The sequence below is a fragment of the Cydia fagiglandana genome, chromosome 8 (genome assembly GCF_963556715.1).
Source record: "Cydia fagiglandana chromosome 8, ilCydFagi1.1, whole genome shotgun sequence".
Lineage (NCBI taxonomy): Eukaryota > Metazoa > Arthropoda > Insecta > Lepidoptera > Tortricidae > Cydia > Cydia fagiglandana.
Window position 1 is genome coordinate 10,226,674 of NC_085939.1, and position 21,952 is coordinate 10,248,625.

The 21,952-nt window shown below is 34.9% G+C and overlaps 1 protein-coding gene across 4 annotated transcripts in view; it reads left to right on the top strand.

Annotated features, from left to right (window-relative positions):
• The window catches only part of LOC134666639 (hemicentin-2-like), a 129,587-nt gene that overhangs the window by 77,973 nt on the left and 29,662 nt on the right, over positions 1 to 21,952 (top strand). For all 4 annotated transcript variants that reach the window (XM_063523855.1, XM_063523856.1, XM_063523854.1 and 1 more), the window contains exon 4: positions 8,338 to 8,531. In XM_063523855.1, the coding sequence (XP_063379925.1) occupies positions 8,338 to 8,531 (194 nt within the window). The remainder of the gene's footprint in view (positions 1 to 8,337; positions 8,532 to 21,952) is intronic.

Sequence of the window (21,952 nt, forward strand, 5' to 3'; positions counted from 1 at the left end):
TGGTGCAACTCAGCTGAAACGTCGGAATTAAAGGTAAAAACAATGAAATTATATCGCGGTAGGCCCGTTTGTGTAATTAAATATGTGTACAAAACGCGAGAGTTTAAAGTGTTAAAATATGTATAAGTGTGGAATGTTTTTACGGCAAACCTTCGCAAACACTACATGGACATTGATAAACTGGTGACATTACATTAATTTTTAAGTTCAATAAATATAATATGATATAATAAATAAATCATTTAATTCAGACCAAGTTCGATCCATGGTATGTTAGTTACAGAGGTATCTTAATACCTATGTTTGTGGCACAATACAAAGAAAAAAAATTTACTAATATAAAATAAATTAAATAAAAATATTAGTATTTTTTTAATTAGGTATTGATATATTTTCCATTAATAATATTATAATAATATATCCTAACTGCGGAACATATTAAATTCGCGATTAACATATTATTCATGCCAATAAAGGTCTTATTCATTCCAATAAAGTTCAACTTAATACCCTTACAGGGATCAGATGGACTGAATTGTAGTTTTCAAGATTTTCGTACATATTTTATCATATTAACTTAACCTTTTTCAAACTTAATATATTTGACCTTGATATTCACTTAAATGCTAAGGTTGTCACTAGGTCGTCGATGTACCTGACGATATCTCTCTTTATTTACGATTACGTGGGTGGCAGTCGGAATTATTACGTTTCTAAGCAGAGCAAGCCATTCAAGGCGTACCTACACAAGCACAAACATACACAAGCACAAATAGTCAAACATGCATACGAACTTTTCTGTCATTTGACGAAAATTCTATTACGAGTAAATACCAATATGTGGAAGACCGAGCTTTGCTCGGAAAACATAAAAACTAAAAAACGCACATATTCCCAGAGATAAGACCGAGGTAGATCAATTTTTCGCCCCCGTAAACCCCCATATAGAAAAATATCATCGCAATCGTTAGAGCCGTTTCTGAGATCCCCGAAATATATATATACACATATAAATAAACAAATATACAAGAATTGCGTGTTTAAAGGTATAAGAGTACGTCAGGTAACTCCGAACGCTCGCGCTTCGCCAAGAACGTGCAATTGAAAAAGTCTTTTGACCACAGAATTATAAAGAGTTCATTCAAAGCCATATTTTTTATATTCGTCGAGATGGCTGCCGTTTTTTAAAGACTGTATATTTATGTTATAGGGCCTTGCGGATTTTCAGATATAAATTTTTAACATGATAATTCCAAAAATGTAGAAGCACAAGATGGCTGTTGTTTGTTCCATTTTTTAATTACAGATTCATATCTACTTCTGCCATGATCAAATCAATAATGTGGAAATTAAAGACAACTTTACCTCCGATCTCGATTTTTAAGCGCCACTTGCACCATACACTACCCCGGGGTTAACCGGTTAAACCTGGAGTTACCATGGTTATCAGCACAATTTGACACTGGGTTAACGGTTTAACCGCGTAACCTCGGGTTAGCGGGATGGTGCAAGTTGCTCTAAGTCATACATACCAACTAGTGCATGAAATAACCATTGCATGATAAGCCACATAAAATGCGCTGCCTTTCGCGTACCCGAAAGAAATATTTCGAATTGCCAAGATGTGCCCCTAGCCAGCCGCATACGGCATATTCTAAGTTGAATATAAGAACTATTAAAAGTAAAAGTGTTCTATAATTAAGAATCGTTGAATTTTCGCTCCAGTCGACTGAATAAAAATACCACGCTGTTATTTTTAACTACTTTTTGTGGGACATTTATCAGCTTAAAATAAATAGGCAAGCACATTATTCTAAGGAGTTCTAAAGTTCCGAACTAAAGCTAATAGGTAGGTACTATGTATTTATAAAAAAACTTTTTTGTGTAAAATATATGTGTCATCATCATAGCAAGTATCCGAATTTACATTAAGTAGGTATGTATAGTTTATGATGATCAACTCAGATGAAAATTTAATATCTCTTAAATGCACTTGAATTTTCACAACTATTTGCATTATGTCCAAGTGCCGGAGTATTAAACGCTTTTAAATTGCGCTCTTCATAAATAGTATGTTCAACCCCAGTATTATTACTTTTGCAGAATGTCTGCCGACATTGCACAAAAATGCGCTAAGTGTATTTTGCTCTGGCAAAATATACAAAAAGTCCGCTGCAGCTATATTCAATACAGTTAAGTTCGTTCAAAGTTCAAAGAGATTTTTTCCCGCAGTTCGGCTAACTGAATATCATGTACCTACCCTTAACTTTTTCATTTAAAACGGGATGGAAGTTTCATTTCATTTTTAACTATTCAACTAACAATGTAATGTAATGTGTTTAACGGCCTCCTAGCCTAGTCGGCAGTGAATGCAGTGATCTTGCCTACGAAGCAGGAGGTTCCGGGTTCGAATCCTGACGGTAAGGGCATTTATTTGTGTGTTCATCACAAATATTTGTTCCTGAGTTATGGATGTTTTCTATGTATATAAGTGTTCTATGTATATTACTATATATATCGTCATCTAGTACCAACAACATAAGCCTTATTGAGCTTACTGTGGGACTAGGTCGATCTGTGTAAAATTGTCCTATAATATTTGTTTATTTATTATCTGTTTAACAATGTAATACAATGTGTTTTAAATTATTTAATACCACAACACGTAACTCGTACTCCTATGTGTATTGCTCAAACTACATGTGATTAGAGCTAGCGCTATGTACAACTATGGTCATTTTAAATTTAGTCATGGTCAAATTTAGAGGAACGCAATAAAATGGTTTATTTACTGGTAATCATTCCATTGGTAGTTTATTCTTATGTTGTTATGTAGCGGTTTATTTAACATTACACATCTTAAAACTCTTTCATAGTAATAGAAGAACTGCGTTGCAAGATGATTAGTTTCGCCTCCGTGTATCCTACGTAGTATTCTAATCAGTACACGGAATATGTAACCCCTATTATGCAAGGTATGTATATAAACTTTAATTGTGTTAAAGCGAGTCTCGATACGATACAGTTTAGATTGCTCGGCGGAGTTCGCGTTCGCGTTCTGCAAAAACAGATGATTTAGCGTGGTTACATGATAGAGTTTGCAGAATCTGCCCACAGTAGCGTCCCTTACCAGATTATATCACAGCTTAGGTAAGCGGTTAAGTTGATGTATTAGGCGTGAATCTGAATATTGCAAGCATTACAATGTTTAGAGTATAATGTTGTTAATTGATATATCGGGTAGAACACAACGAAATCGTCTGGTGTAAAGTTTTAGGTACCTGTAATATCATTTTTAAATGTGATTTGGCAATAAAAGTAGTTTATGTGACGGTTACATGATGACAAATACGAGAATGGGTTTATGAAACGAATGAAATGAGTTTCATAAAAGAATCACACCAAAGGATTACGCGGCATTAATTTATTAATGAATTAATTAACGATAGAAACTGTCAACTTAATTTAATGTAAATCTGAAACTTGCCTTCACACGCTAGAATAGGATAATGAAAAACGATCTTTCACGCCAAGGACAGTCGGAAGCTAAATTTACATTTGAATTGCAGCTTAAGACTTACGGAACTCATACCCGTGGGTTATTGTGTTGGTTCAAATTTCCAAATCACTGGCGTTGATTAAACTTGCCTTTATTTAATGCAGTGAAATGATTCTCCTTAATTTTAGATTATCAAATAACAGCGCATATGAAACAGTTTAAATTGAAAGTGAAAAATATTTTATCGGGAGTGAATTTTGCATTTTAAGTTTAAAGGTGCAAATAATATTTGCGCTGATTGTGTTTGGCAATGTTCACGTATGTTAAATTCGTATGTATCCAATTAAAAATGTGAGCATTTTGGTCGGAAGAAGATCTTTGACATGTCCATAGTAGGCAGAGTACACAACAATAGACGTCCAGCTAACATCAAGTCATATAACTAATGTCATTAAAGGGTCTAACGCGATTAAATTTCATGATTTACCTTTTGAAGTGTAACATCGAATCAGTTTTGTAGACTTCAAATTTTGATGCACGATCTCCATTCCATCATTCTTGCCTTTTTATTACCACGGACACCAAATACTCTCGAATTTGATGTTCGCGGTATTTGCTCTGATGTCGAGTTAGGACTAGAGAGCTTTTGAGTAGCGACCATGAACATTAAGGTGCAGACTATAACAATACTGGTCTTATTATAAGGCCAAGTCAAACTTTACCATTATACTCCCTCTTAACTATTTCAGAACACGCGATTAAGTTCCTCAACGGCTAATCACGATCAACAACAAATCTATTCACATACCGTTCAACCACAAAGGCCCGGCCGAAATTGATCATAGCTAAACTGAATGTTCCCGTATTGTGATCAGGCCTAAGCTAATCTACATTGCAGTTTACAACGCACGAACCCCTATTGATCTTGTTGGTTAGTGTTTATAATGGTGGATGAAATCTGTCCTGTCCCTTGTTTGGCCATTTAGAACTGCATAATATTAACCCTTAAACAGGTAGTGTACCTACATCTATAGGTACCACTTAACAAATGATTTTTTTTGACCAGCAGAGTAAATACAACGACCCCAAAATGTAATTGCCGTAAAATCTATAAAGTTGAAGATTTCCGTACGAAATGGGAGGTGTCAAAACAAATTCTCTTTGTGTATTTGATTTGATTTGATTTGAGTTGTCAATTTCAAATCGACAAGAAATGGCAGTTTTCGTACGATATTCTCGCTATAAAAGTTCGCTACACCGAAAAAAATACTGTAAGTATTTTGTGTTATATTTTTGGTAGATTATTAGATAATGTATGTGTAGTAAGTCAGTTATTGTTTTCTGATAAAATATACGCTCTAAAAGTTTGTGGCCAATATGAACCCTCTGCCCGTTTGGGGCACGTTCAAGTGGTTTCTATGTGGCCACTGCCCTGCAGGGAGTTTACATGAAATTTAAGGGTAAGATTTATTAGTACTCTCATAGTACAAATATATTTTCTTTTGGTTTGGAATTAAATATTTATTAAACGGTCAATCTTACGAGCCACGACATCCGCGCGAGTCAAGCCAGTGCTGGGAGTTAGTGCATTTTGTGACGCAAGTGTAAATGTGATATGCACATGACTTACTACTCTTACTCTGTACGCCTAACAAGGCAGTAGCCATATTAAGGACCACGTAGCACCATAGGTAACGGGCAGTGGGCATATAAAAACCCCCGTTTTGTTGAATTGAATTAGTTACAATAAAATAAAAAAAACAACGGGAGTGCCGACAGAAGTGAAAACTCAATGACTAGTCCAAAATGTCTGCAGCATCATGTATAATTGACCCATCTATTGAAAAACTTTAGTTCCGATATTCCTGGCCAGTGAGCTTAAATTTGTAGCGTTAATTGTTTAAAATTCGAATAGAAATTGTAAAGTTACCTTGCAGACCTCGCTTCTAAATATATTTGGTCATGATGTTTTGCGTTTTATTCACCAGTACTAGAGTTCACTTTTATTAGCGATTTCATCAAGATGTAGCTTTATTGAATTATATTGGAGTGATATAAAGTTAGAATGTAACTGTGAGATCCTCGTATTTCAGCCCGTACAAGATTAGAACATTGAGCTTTATTGTTTAATATAAAAGTCCAGTTTTAAATAATTGACCTGATTATGATACGTTATGACTAAAGTTCTTTGGTGAATAACATTGTCCGTCACACATGACATGACGTCAGCGCGTTACGCGTTACGCTGTCTCGAGTTTTTCATTCTTTCCCCACCTCACAAACTGCTCAGCGCCGTTAAAGAAGGTTTCACTTCAAAAAAGAAGAAAATACTTTTCTTTTAAATCTGCCCGAATCAGTATTCAAAGTAAAATATGCGTCAGGCTTGTTTAAAATAATGTAAATGAATATGAGGCGCACTATGTGGAATAAAAGCCGAAGGTCGCGGTTTCAAACCCCGGCTCGTACCAATGAGTTTTTCGTAACTTATATATTTGTTATTTACCAATCGCTCTTCGGTGCTAAACTTCAACATCTTGACATCTTGAGGCCTTCAACATCTTGCTAAACTAGACTAATCCAAATAAAGCCTAGTTTACCCTCTGAGTTGGAAGGTCAGATGGTACTCGACGGTATTTAGTAGCTGGTGTTTCCTTCAAAACGGGCGAAGCAGTAAATTAACATAATTCAGGGGTGAATATTATTGATCACAGGCTCTAAATATCATTTTGGACCCAAAGAAAATCAAAGCGCGCTTGTCACTAACCGCGGTGACACGCAATCGGAACACATTTTGAGTAAATTACCTCGTTTGTCGACAAAATAGATTGATTATCTCTAACCGCATTGTATTGGCCCCGAATTGAATTTGGGCTGAGATTTTATCACCAAGGAAACGAGCTTTGCTTTCTGTTAAACTTTTTCCAGCTGTTTAATTATTTACCTGCTAGGTAATTTTTTTCCAGTTGTTTAATAATTTACGTATCTACATAATATATATGCATTTTAATTTTTTTTGTAAATATAGTTTTACTCTGGCTAGCCGACTTATAGAGATTTGTTTATTCCATATCAATAATTATTACACTATTAATTTGCATCAATGTTATTAATTTTCGCCTAAAGTAAGGATAGGAAGTAGTGCTCGAGTGGAGACCACGGACTAGCAAACGCAGCGTAGGACGTCCACCCACAAGATGGACAGACGACCTTGTTAAGGTCGCCAGAAGACGCTGGATGCGGGTCGCTTGTGCAGTGGACGTGTATGTTCAGCAGTGGACGTCTTATGGCTGAGATGATGATGATGATGATGAAAGTAAGGATGTACGAAATATACGTGGTAAGCGTCCTTACTTTAACTATTCATTGGCTCTATTTGTGTGGGGTCATTATACAGTGTATAATATACACTACAGAGTTAATTCGTCATCTATGTAAGTTTAAATCGAACACAAGATTACTACATAAATAAAATTTCCAACAATTATTTCAACTATTACCTGTAACCTGTACCTACACGAAAGTGCATGGATGTTTGTGGACGTGAGTGCATGTTAGGTACTGTATAATAAATACAGTAGTAGGTATCCATTAGTTGGGAGCACGTCCATTTGGAGCAGCACTAGTAGTGACGTGAATTTGACTTTCGTATTTCATAATTATATATTACAGTAAAAACATATTCTCATATTTTTCCGGACCTGAAATCCCTAAAACTCGAATTAATTTTGAGTACTATACCTGATGTGTTGTAAGTACCTAAATATTTAAAAAAATATCAATCTGTATAATGTATTTTTCGTCTGTGTAATATAGGTTAAGTGGCCTTTTTAGCTGGTATAACATTATTAACCACAAGCCGTACCTACACATTATAACACCCGTTCTGCTATAAAACTCCATTTTCTAACGACCTACATTTTATTAAAAACGTCGTAAATTGCACTCTGTAGCTGTCTAAAAATTCTACAGATAATAGTCTGTTGCTTAAACCATCTCAACAATGGAACGGAACGCCGAGAATGCAATTCCACGTATCTGATACGGGCTTAAGTTTGCAACTATAAATTCACGTTTGTGAATAGATTGTTCAGTGCTACGATCTTCACGCAGTGCTGTGAAATTTTAATTAATGTTTACATGTCGTTTATGAGTCCGGTGTTAATTGCATACGTGAGCTTCTGACTCCCGAAGGGATACTGCAAATATTACTGGCACTATAAATTGGCCAGGGATGCATGGTTTGACTAACGGTTAGACAGGTAGTCGACTACTTATATCTAGAACAAACCTACACAACGATTGTTTACATTTTAGAAGCTTTGCGAATTCTCTTACCAAATACCAGGAGATAACGGCAGCAACTTTTCAAGTAGACCTGTTTGGTTGTAATTTAGTAAGAAAATTACAGTCAGATAATGGTTTGATATTTCTTGTTAGTGCCTTTATCAACTGGTGTATAAAGGTTGCACTCCTAGCACTGGTAGCGTAATCCAAATAAGACCTACTTTACCCTCTGAGTTGGAAAGTCAGATGGCAGTCGCTTTGGTAAGAACTAGTGCTACGCCAATTCTGGGATTTATAAAGCGAATTTAATATATAATACTATGATATGTAATTTAATTGAATAATTTAATACTAATATTTTAATAAATTTTAATGTTATATAAAAACTGCCTGACATGTAATATTTAAAATAATATGAATAAATGTCTATGTCTATGTCTAGTTGCCAAGCGGACCTTAAGCTCCCATGAGCCGTGGCAAAATGCGACAAAGCGAGGAAGATGATGACAAACGTTACACTAATAAAACTTCTAACAGTTTTAATTTGTCCACAGCTTCGACACACGAGCTTCAGATGATACGGGCCACTGGATGGAAGATGGGTTCAAAAATCGAGCTCGGTGGAACAGTCTGCCGTCTGCACTACGCATCCACAATGTGCAGGCAAAGGACCGTGCCGTGTATCGGTGCAGAGTCGATTACCAAATTTCACCAACAAGAAACTTTATAGTTTCTCTCGACGTTGTCGGTGAGTAGTATTGGCCGTTTTCTAATTATTGGCGATTGACGGGTGGTTCTTTTTATGTACATTTGGCACTAGAGATAAATTGATATGTAATACTAATTACATGATTAGGGTCATTATTTCATTCACCTAATCTTTTTTCCACAGTACATCAAATGTTATTTGTGTGACCTCCAAGGTTCTGTTAATAACAAGTGCGAAGACCCATTGATTGCAATAATAATACGTTACATATATAGCATCCAATGGGCGTTATAAAGATTTTACGTCACCGACCTTAAATACTCCAATGTCGTTGTATAGTAACTATAGTTACAATAAAATATTTGATATCAATCGGCAAACATAGATTGGGTATGTAAATAAATAACATGAAGTATTTTTTAATACATTAATAGCGATAGGTAGTTCAACAAATCCACTTAAAATCTTAACAAATTATATACCTAAATCTTCCTCAAGAATCACAAGACACTCATAGGTGAAAGCCGCATGACGATCCAGTAGTTTTTCAGAGTTTATTTAACTCGAACGTACCGGCAGCCATACAAACAGACGATGCGGGGGACTTTGTTTCATAATTCATGTATGGATGATATCAATCACGACACAATAAAATAAAACACTTCCGAAAAAAATCCCAGAGCTTATAAGCAATTGTGACTTACCTGAATTACCTGTATGTATTTGTATATGAAGGTAAGTGGTAAATATAAGGTTACTTTAATTTTCTGAAGTCAATTCTAAAGTTTTAAAAAACCAACGACGAGATACAATAACCAAAAATGCCCAAGCATAAACTGTATTATTTATGTGCATGTAGGTAGAAAACTACTCAATATACTGAAAGCCAGCCCTCTCGAAGGTTAAATAATTGAGTCTGTGCGGAAAAAGTGTCGTGGAATGAATGGGTCCCAATACATTCCACGACTCTTCTCTATCCGAATAGATTCTATCCATGATTCCGAGTAAAAAACGCAGGTTATAAAATATTTTTTAATTGTTTTGTGTCACGCACTAGTAAGCCGCCGTAATTACTAAGTTAAAAATAATTAAAGGTTTCTCAACACATTCAATTTTGATATAATACTCATTATATTCACCGCTGAAATCATAGGCATTGAAAATAAATTACAATTTGTAGAATGTCACGTTATGATGTGAATTGTTTTTGAAATTACATATAATTTAATTTATTCAACCTAATTACTGAGTTCATTTATTTTAAACTACGCGTATACAGTAGTTAATGCAACTTATATTACGCGTTTTAATAGTCAGAATATATGTGAAGTGTTTCAAATTAGAACAATTATATGTATGCGGTTTAATATAATTAAGTACTAGCACTAATATTCAGGGTGAGAGGCTATTTATTTGGTATGTTTGTGTATAGGTATTAATAATTGATAGTTATGTGGTAACTTCCACCGCTTTTTAATAACTATGAAAAACTGCACATTGGGACACAAAAGTGGGAAAAAGAAGAGGAATTACCCGCTTCACAAGTTGTTTGCACTTTTATTTGATTTCTTACCTACATGAGCTCCATACTTCATCCGCTTCCGTACAAAGTATCAGGCTTTCTTCACGTCGGGGATAGAATTGTTTTACTCAGTGATTGCTAAATATACTCACATATTTTTTACAATTATAATGCACATTGCTCTCTGCAAGGATATCAAACATACCACAATATAATAACGTATAGTACTTAACAAGTTTCTGTACCACCAAGACAAATTAGACAAAATAATTTAATTATACCTGCAGCGTCTAACTAAATTAGGCTACAAGTGAATTTTACATCAAATCTAGATTGATGGGTGCCTACCAAAAATTTATATCGGATCGGCTAAAATAATAGAATATTACTCCGATAGATTAGTAATTTAGGATCTTAAAAAGGAATTATGATTTAATCCCACCCCCACCCAACAAATCCAAATAGAGTAACAGTAAAATTTCAATTTCGTTCGACCCATATTTTTAGGGTTCCGTACCCAAAGAGTAAAAACGGGACTATATTACTAAGACCTATATTACATGTCCGTCCGTCTGTCTGTGATAACTAGACAGTTGAAATTTTCACTGATGAGGTATTTCTGTTGCCGCTATAAAAAAGCTTTGTAAAAAGTACGGAGCTCTCGGTGGGCGAGTCCGACTCGCGCTCCTCCGGTTTTTTAATGTCAGAGAACGCGACCGAACGTAAATCATCTCTCGATGTGTACGTTCCTTAAAGTTTCGTGCTGATTTCGCCCGGATAACGGAGGGTCAAGTTTACGATCCGACCGGTTTTATCGAGATTGCCCGGTACGGCGACGACTTTTCATAGCTTTTGTTACCTCACTGTTTCGGGGTGAATTATTTTATTAAAACACAAAAAGGGGAGAGCAGATACCGGGCGAGATTAGGTGAGAATATAAAGCTTCGCCTTGGCTTTTTTCAGATCGGTGCGATAGCGAGTTTCTGTTGGAGTTTTTAGTGGGTTCTAGATTAGTTTTATTGCACTCAGGAAGCGTTTAATTGTGACCGCTGTCGGCATACAAAAAAGGAAAGGAGGCTTTGGTGATGTAATATTTTTTTAGGGTTAAGTGTAAGTTATCTAAGTAAAATTAAAGTGCAAAATGGTGATGAAAATCAGAAAATTATGACATTTTACACTGCTTAGAGTGCTTAGTCCATACAAGGTAAAGATGATTTGCATAGGAATGCGTAGCTAAAATAGATTTGGTTATTTGGACTCTTCGGTTAATGTAATATACTATTTGTGTCCTGTTACACGAGCAAATAATTTAATCATACTTTATACTCCTCAAATAGAGACACATTTTCTCAAAAACATATAGGACATTAGGCTTTATGTCAACATAAATGTATTCATCAATAAATAGATATTTTCCTGAATGCTGCTCGTCTATATATTTCAAGTTATAACAGTGGTGACGAAGACCGGATATAATTAAATAAACACTGTAAACCAGCTACAAAGTAAAACATACATGACATAAATACATGAAACAAAATGCTATCCCTTTCCTCTCCAAGGCCAAAACCCCTATACAATATCAAACGAAGTTACCCACAATTCCCTTCACGGTAAATTTAGTGTAATTTTTACTTTAAAAACTCTAAAACTAAATTCGACATCTATATCTCGGAAAAAATAACATTATTATATTATCTTATAACGCAAAAAAAACCCTAACTAAAGCCGGTACTATTCTTGTTTGTGAATTACTTCTGTAACACGATTTAGACCTAACTCGAATTTGAAATATCTTTAAGACAAACAGAAATGTATAAAAACCTCCGAGTCGACACTCTTCATACGATAAAAACTTGTAGCACGAACATTGGACGTTTTCCTTGTATGATTTGTGTTATGGAGGTTCCACTGTATTTGAGCTATCCTCAACCCGAGCGCTAGATTCGTAATCCTATTAAATTAGTACGTCGGCTACTACCTACCTGCTCGTACATTAGGGTTATCGTGTTTCAGGTAAATGAATAAATAATACAGGTGTAAGCTCGCATTACGCACTCAGCCTTTATCTGAACATTTAGGCTAGAATAGAACCTATAGGTACAGTCGCCATCAGATATATCGGAGCGGCCAAGGTGTCCACAATATCTGAACACGCACACTAACACCATGACAATAGAGGTGTGTCCAGATATTTGTGAGCGCCTTGGCCGCTCCGATATATCTGATGGCGACTGTACTATGCCTATATAACTATAGTATTTTCAAATAGCTTAAGCTTAATCTGATCGAGAACCGACCCCGCGGGGTAAAATGTGTAAATAGTACCTACTATTTACACAGTTTACCATACATGTATCATACTCGTATACTGTATACGGGTTTAATTTCGGAAATGTATAATGTAAATTGTACAGAACAAAATGAATTTACCTATCACTTCACAATGGTGTTCTGAATATTTGGGAGGCGTGCGCGGAGCCGAAGCCGAAACCATCACTTATGGCTCCTCTACACGATGGGCCAACGCCGGCCACTCCAAGGGACGCATTTATGCGTTAGAGGGAGCAAGTGATATTGTTATCTCATTCTTTCATTGCTATATCATATCTTGGACTGGCCGGCGTTGGCCCATCGTGTAGAGGAGCCATTAGAGTCCCTTTTGACACCTAAATTAAACGTATTTAAGTAGAACGTGTAATTGACCGCCAGGGTTTAGGGACTATTGAGAATTATTGGAATCTAAAATTAACTAGTCTATTGGGTGAAAGCGACGGGCTATACGCTGTGGCGCTGTGGATCAACAATAAGTACGTCCCCACAAAAAGCGCAGTTTAAGATGGCTACATTAAAATACGACTATAGAAACTCTTTCGGTCGAAAACTGTGGCTCTGGGCAAAACTCAAAACATTTTTTTTTGTCTACTTATAAAAATATTTTTTAAAAGTTTTTTTTTTAATTTCCAAAAGCGCTTTCGTGATTCTTGAAATGGTAGTTGCTTTGTAAGCGTTTTAAATATCACTTACGTTATAACTATTTCTCAAGCAATCAGTTCCATTCACGGGATATTATTATAGTTCAAATACTCCATAGCCAAATATTTCCCATAATTAAACTCCTATTCCGTCATACATAACATTCAACTAGTAAATCCGCATTAAAGCTCACGCATTATTTACCGCTACATAATTAGGTAGGGTATTTGGTTGCTATTTCAATATTGATTCAACATATTGAAACAGTATTGATTCAATATTAAAGTAAATGTGCAGTTATGTACCCGATGTTACCTATTGTTGACGCTGACATTGATGTTCATTCTCAAGTTAGGTACATTAGATAGATTATAATCGATACAATAATCTTATTTTGTGGTAGTCGCCTTGCACAGACGACGCGTCGGTAAAGGTTAGTTAAAACCTACTCGTATACAGTGTGTAAATTTAATACGGGCATTGTCGGGCAATTAGTTAAACGGTGGTTAACATAGAACCTAAGAAGTATATCCTCGTGCCTGCCCACGCACTTCAAACATTTTTTTTTTACAAAAACTCGAGCTGGATTTTTTATATTTTTTTCTGGGTATATGTGAATAAAAATGAATACAGTAAACTGAATTCCACCTTCGTATCTTTTGTTCATTTAAATGCACATTGGGTTTTTGATTGATGTTATAAGTAATATAATATATTTTTTTAAATCAACTTTAAGGCACGTAATCGCGATAACGTAGCCTCTGACTATTATAATTCTTCTTAAATAGTTACATAATAAGCAACGTAAGTCAACAATAAGCAGAATTTTTTTTTTTGTATTGGGCCACTTTTTTTATGTATGTTAACATTCATATTTGACACTGAAATGCTTTATAACACGGTCTGAAAAATAGTTAATAAACTTCCTTAACATAAAATTTAATATCCTTCTGATTAATGTATAAGTTATTGTATGTTGGCTGTATTTAAGTATCACTTTCTTGGAAACTTTATTTTTCACTAAGACTGTAAATATTTGGTTCATCCCCGGAATGTTCGTATTCAGGATCACGAATTTTATTACGTAATGGCAAAAAGTCTTCCAGCTCGTATTCAACAAGTAAATCATCATGCAGACCTAAAAATAAACTATCAAAAAGGAACCTTCAGTTGTAGGTTATATTATGTATTTTTATAACAGTAGCGCCCAGTGTGCAATATGATGAACATAATCTTACGATTAAGAAAAAAAAATTCTTATTTGTGCCTTTGTAAAAAAATAACAGTACAATTCAATAAAACAAACATTGAAGATAATTTTTATGTCACTCTCTAAACGAAAAAAGCCATGATTCATTTAATAAATCGAGATTATATACCCATTTGTCGTGCGGGTTTGAATTAATTGCGGAAGTACAACACTGTCTATGAATATCTGCCAAACTTCAGCTGTCAAAATGGTCGCCACTGAACCGATCATTCACGACTTCTAGGTAAATTCCAATTTTGCGCGAAATTTTAAGACATCTGATAAACTTTTATGTACAGCGTATTGCACACTGGGCGTTTAGCTCTGAATTTAATTTTTAAAATCTGGGCAGTTATGCTGAGTGTCACTTTGTACAATGTATTGCACATTGGGCGGCACGAGGATATTTGAAATATATTGAGATAAATTTTGCTTAGAAATAGTTACAATGAAAATATTAACCATACTAAATAATTAGGCCCGCAATGTAAAGCCAACACACAAGCTACGAGCTTTTTAAAGTAACTGACAACGCTTGTTGGCGGCTACTATAAAAAGCTCGTATCTCGTAACGTCATATCATGCAGATGTAGTAAGTACATAATTGTTTTCTTCGTATTGTCTCGAAAATGTTCGTATTTGTCGTGCTACTTCAGCCAAACTCAGTACTTTTTATTCCGAGACTGACTGAAATAGCAATACACGTGCTTATTACAGTTATTACGTTTCCGTGAAATTACGGAGGAAATTAATTATGCTCTACATTTTCTCGTAATGTTTGCAGTAGGTACATTATAACACTTTAAACTCTCGGTACTGCGATAATTTTCCTTAATTTTTATTACCTATATATTGCTGCTCGGTATAATTATTTTCAAAACTAACTACGGGGTCATTATTAACTGTAACTTCATCATCATCATCATCATCATCTCAGCCATAAGACGTCCACTGCTGAACATAGGCCTCCCCCTTGGACCTCCACGCGTACCGGTTGGAAGCGATCCGCATCCAGCGTCTTCCGGCGGCCTTAACAAGGTCGTCCGTCCATCTTGTGGGTGGACGTCCTACGCTGCGTTTGCTAGTCCGTGGTCTCCAATCGAGCACTTTTCGACCCCATCGGCCATCTTCTCTACGCGCAATGTGGCCTGCCCATTGCCACTTCAGCTTGCTAAACTGTAACTTAAAAGAACTTAATTAACACAAGGATTACACGGATTAATTCCATATCTGGTTTAATTTATCGCCCGTATTGGATTAACAATTTACATACTGTATTGATCCAGAAATATATTTTCTGTTTTGTTCTGTTCTGTATACCTACTCGTAGGAAGACGCTATTTCAATGCTTACAACGATGTACCGTAAACCGGGGTTACTTTGATCAATTTTAGAGTTTGGCACCATTTTTTGACGATCCTAATATACGTAAAAATATGAAATAAAAATATAATAATCGGTATTTTATCTTCTTTCCGCCTGCCAATTCTTCTTTTCTCTTCTTCATCTTCTTCTCAATCTTTTCTTTTAATGAATGTATTAATTATACAGGATATTGACTCTTGGAGACCCTATACATCTCTAAGGATAACTTGATAAACTATATAATCTTATAGTTCTGACACCTAGAGACATTTACACCTCTAAATATTATAGATTTTTTTTGTGTGTGTTTTTTTATCTGTATTTTGTATGTAATTCGACATTAAGAGACCATATACATCTCTTAGTAATTGTAATACGTTAGATTGAATTGTTAGTTTTATTTTATAAAATTGTTGATGTTATTATTTTTGCTTTATGTAAATTCAATGTTGACGTGTAAAAGTGCCCTTGTGGCCTATTTGCTGAATAAATGTTGATGTTGATGTTGATGTTGATGTTGCCAAATAAAAAAAAATTAGGACTTATAATTTTTTCAGAAAAAAATAAAAACAACGCGATCAAAGTTATATTGAGAATGGGGTTACTTTGAAACCACTTATTTTTTGCTGACAATCTAAAGTAGACCCGCTAAAAAGCCCGTAAAAAATAAAAAAATAAAAATCGGTTAAGTACTTTTTAAGTTATTCATATTTTTAAGGTGTGGGGGCTACTTTGATATCATACGAAATGATACAAATTAGAAAAATTAAGCGCTTATTTACTATAAATAACGTAGGAATTTAAGCAAGCTTTTCCGTTTCAGTAAATTTGGTCTGTGCACCCGGGTTTTTGATATGTTACCTTTATACTTATTGTATAAAAGTTCTATAAAAATATTGTGTGCTTTCGATGCGGCACGAATAGATTTTGTGCCAATGTTTGCGAATGCATCATTAAGTTGTTATTCTTGGAATTTTTTGTAGTCTCGTTACCCGATATTTTCTTTTGTAATCTATGGCATTATTTCTATAAAAAAACAATGCATATTTATTTATTGTAGAATTAATGCCCTGGTGGGCTGGTGGCCTTACACACGTATAATAAAACACCTAAAGCAAAGCCGCAGGATAAAATATAGCCAAATTCCACCCAGAAACTGAATTCCATACGACAACGGTATGGAAGAAACGGTTAAAAGAATATTTATAATCAGATAAGCAGTTCCAGAGATCAACTCCTAGATACAAATTTATAATTCTACAACCTCTAACTCTTCCACTGACTCAAACGATACCTATTTATTACATTACTATTGAAAAAAATACATAAAAAAAATCGTAAGCTGCCAAAATAATTCATGGTGTTACTTTAATCTTTTGATCAATTTCACCACGTATAAGTGATCAAAGACACCCCGACCCATGAATTCCCCGGCTACGTGCGCATGTGGAGGTTTTCGAATTCAGGTTTTTTTTTTATAAACTCGCGAATCAACACTGATTAACGTAAGACACTATAACATTACATGTATTAATTCTGTGCCTCCAGTGTAAAAGGGTTAAACTCAAAAAATGAAATTTTTCAGTATGGCCGAAAAACGTTTCAAACCGTGTTTTTTCTGCATTGTTTCTAAAAAAATTAGGTTTTTGTTTTTAGTTTAGATAGTTTAAGTCATGAATTATAACTTGTCATTTAAATTAACCTGACTTATGTGAAAGTAACGGAAATATTAGCTTTCAAAAACAACTTATATCCCTTTTCACAAAAATAATGAATGTGTAAAAAGGTTAAACTGCACTTTCTCTAGTGTTGCTAAAATCTTTTTGAACTTTTGTGTTGTGTAAAGAAACCATTTTGGGAACTAAATATTGCATTTTTTTTAGATTGATGGTACAAAAAACAAACCAAAGAGAATAATATCAATGTAATTAAAGAGTGACTTAATATATTTAATTACTCTGTTGAAATTGTGAATGGTTACTGAACAGAGTAATGTTGTACTGTCGTACTGTAGTAGTGTTGTACTGACAACAGGGCAGTTGTACTTGTTTGTCTTACTTCCCCATCTTTGTTTATTTAATTTTTGTTTTTGTTGCACAATTATTTCATAATCAGCCTTTTAGATGTCTTTTCTTCTACAGGACTTTCTTTTTGATATTTGACTTCCACCGTTTTGCACAACATTGACCAACAAAAAAAAATTATATGGAAAGGAATCTAAGTGAACATTAACCATAATCATTAACACAATTTAGCGAAACTAGATGGTGAAAAACGGTCAAAGTAAATTATTTATACCCCTTTACACATCATGACGTCTTAAAAAATGTTTGTGAATAATAAAAAAACTTAAGTTTTACCATCATTCACGAACTAGACTCGGTAGTTGAAATAGATCTAAGTGAATTTTGATTTCTTTACACCGAATGTTTCTTGAAATGTAGTTTATTCATTAAGATTAAACTTTACTTTAACTATCGTTCGTAACACGATTCTTAAGTACCAATTTTTTAAACGAGGTTATATAAAAATAAATCGTTTTGAACATAATGGTTAAGATTTTAGGCAAACTTAAACCCTTTTGCACAATCGATATCTCAGCAATTAGAAGTCGTAGGGCCGTGGGTGTCAGCACAAAAGATGTAGTTTCATGTAATAAACCTTGTACTGGCAAAATTTGTAATTTGGACAAACTCGAGTTTAACCCTTTTACACTGGAGGCACAGAATTATTGACACAAATACAGTCAAAGTTTTTCAACCAATAAAATCAGGAAGAAAAGCGTACCCGCCATTAATATTTTTTTTCTAGACGAAATAATAATATTACACTCGCATCCGCTTACTGCGTGGTGAAACAACTATCAGTGTTGCCAATAAAGAAAAAAATACTGCGAAGTTTTTGTTCAACTCGTTAAAACAAGGACTTTAGTAGCGTAAAGAAGTTGCTATCAAAGTCGACCCGCAAATCAAAGTAACCCCGGTTTACGGTAAATTTCTTTCTCATTTAATCAATTATGTCTATCATCATCAGGAGCGCTGGTGGCCTAGCGGTAAGAGCGTGCGACTTGCAATCTGGAGGTCGCGGGTTCAAACCCCGGCTCGTACCAATGAGTTTTTCGGAACTAATGTACGAAATATCATTTGATATTTACCATTCGCTTTTCGGTGAAGGAAAACATCGAGAGGAAACCGGACTAATCCCAATAAGGCCTAGTTTACCCTCTGGGTTGGAAGGTCAGATGGCAGTCGCTTTCGTAAAACTGGTGCCTACGTCAAATCATGGGATTAGTTGTCAAGCGGACCCCAGGCTCCCATGAGCCGTGGCAGAATGCCGGGATAACGCGAGGAAGAACAACAACAACACACATTTAGCACCCACAACACATAGGTACTGCATCTTTATGTTAGTTTACTCCACCTGACTACAGACAGTAATAAAAATGTTTGAATTCCTACATGAATCACCTGACTGCCCAAATAGTTTTCCTTTAGCTGCTATTGAAAATTTGAAATATTCTCAATTAGAAGCATCAGTCCCTCGTCATGTCTGGCTAAAGTTGGTCGAATTATTCAGTTTCTCCCCACCTACAAGTTATATTTATTAAAAAGTTGCGCGTTAAATTTTATTCTTACATACAATATTTAATATTCACAAATAAATTTTTTTTCAACAACCGTACTTTCTTGGTACATCTTATCTCCCCTTTCGACCAATACATTGTCAGTACGTGAGTATGTTTGTAATTCATACACCGTCTTCATTACCATCATGGATAATCTAATAGATTACATGAAACTTACGGGTATCTACCGAATCTATTATAATAGGTGTTATGTTATATTATTGTGGTGTTAAACACGTCTGTTTACCATTTGCTACACCGGCTGCTTTCGCACTTTGGTCACGTAATGCGTACTTACGTAGGAAACACGAGTAGAGAGACAGAACCAAAATAGCTTGTCGTTGATGGCGAGTGAGCGAACACTCTAAATTCTATGAATGTTTTAAGAGGTTTTTTTGCGATAGTTACGTAACAAAGGTTCTAAAAATTCGAGGGTCGAAGCAAATCGAATCAAAGTCGAGTTTATAACAGTTCCGGGAATTTTAAAATCAAAAATACCGTTTCACTTATAGTTCGTTTTTTTTAGCATTAGAAAGAACTCCGCAGAAGCAAGTGTACAGTTTTTATCAGGCTCGTTAATTGTTAATAATTAATGAATTATCTAATGTAGCATGGTCAATACATATAATTTACTTCAAATTATTACCGCTAAAAGTGCCAGATTTAGAACCACAAGCGAACTTCTGCGAAGTTCTTTCTAATGCTAAAAAAACGGACTATATAAGCACACCATACTTGTTGAAGTATATAAGAGTAAATAAATTTTCTTGTTAGATACCTAGCACAAAAATTTCGTCGCGGACTCCAGAATATAATCGGTCGGTTTGGAGGACTTCCAGGAGGTACTGAACCAAGCCTACACACTTTAAGACTTTTATTTTATGGTCACTTTTTATTTCATGTTATTGTTTCACTTATTTTATTATAATAATTATTTTATTCATTAGTTAACACTTATCATTCTCAACATCTGCAACTTTTTTTTTACATCACCCTTACCACTGATCTGGGTTCCGACAGAAAATCCGGCAGTGCCTTGCTCGTAAGAGCGAAGCGTATAGCTGAGTCGGCACCCTTTTGTTTTTGCTGCAATGCACACAGTGTATTGCAAGATATTCCGTTATTATCGTGTTATTAAATGTTTTCATTGTAATTTTATACCTACTACTTACTTGTGTAATTTTTCCGTTTGTCGATGGATTTCTAAATTGTGTGTGTTTGCAGCAATCAAATAAACGTCTTATCTATCTAAAAAGTAAGAGGTATTTACAAATTCTATGGAACAAGAAAATATAGTACAGTACCTACTAGTAAGTCTAGTAACTAGTACTACTAGTAACTAGTATAGTACCTACAACGATTGAGGTTACTTAATAAATATTTATAGCAATCTCAAGACAAATATCTCTCCGCCCAGCAATAGGCTTTTGTTGCACTATCGTAAGTAATACCTACTTATTATTGTTAGGTTTGCTATAGTTATTTGCCACAATATAGTAATTGGCCACTCGTAACAATAATTCTTCTTTTGGCGCATTTCTTTCTGATTGTTAGGAAAGGCCGATTACTATGTAGTGGGGAATATCTATACGAGTATAGCAGTCACACTATGCCCCATGTGCCACAATATAAAGCTCATCACCTTAATTATGACATGGGTGCATTCTCTTCTTTCCCCTGCCCTTATCCCACGTTATGTGGGGTCGGCACAACATGTTTTTCTCTTCCATTCTCCTCTGTCTTTCGTGTCCTCAGCACTCACTCCTTTCTTTCTCATATCCTCTTTCACACAATCCATCCATCGTTTGGGTACATTATAATCACGTAATTCTACGGGCTACGGGTAATTTAACCTCATTATGCACGGAAACGTAATCGTGAAAACAGCGTGTACCATATCCAAGACGTGCGTGTTGATAGTCAAAATTTGTTACCCGGTTATTTAACAGAGTAGTTGTTATGTTGGTTACTTTAAAGTAGATAAGTAAAGTAAAATTTAAATATTTTTTTGATAATTTAGCCTTATCTCATTTATCAAACTTAATGTTAATATTTAATCGCTTTAACACAACAGCTAGTCATTTATCATTTTATCAATATTAAACATTTAACACTATTCATCAACCCGGGCAGCCTTGAATGAAATTAATGTATTTCGTTATAATTGATAGTTAAAATAGTCACGACAAATGTAAAAGATAAAAATAAACGCCTATGTTAGTGAACATTTTGTTCAAATGCAACAGCTAATAAAATAAAAAGTCATTTTATTTCATCAACGGTTTTACGAGAGCTAATTTGATTCGAAATCACCTCTATAAAGTAACAATTTCCAGATAAACGGTACAGCTTTATTCAAACATGGCCGAACGATCTTGATAAGCCGCGGCCCAGCCGCAAACTCTGGTCTTTTATCCGCACCAAAATCAACACGAAACTTTTACGAATAACGCCTGGATGAAACTTCTGTGTAAAAGAAACTTATTTTATTGACAGAGAGAAAAGTACCTTGTGCAGGGGTCGCTGTCTGTTTTAGTCTAAATTAATCCGACATTTTCATTGAGGCGATGAGGCAAGTAGGTACATACTCGTATTATTATATAAGTACAAATCATATAAGTGAAGATATTTGTTTTGGTTGGCGTTATTAGCTGACGTAACACATGGTAATTAAGTTTGAGCTTTGATTTGTGACGCGAACTCTCCGGTTGGGGGCATAAACT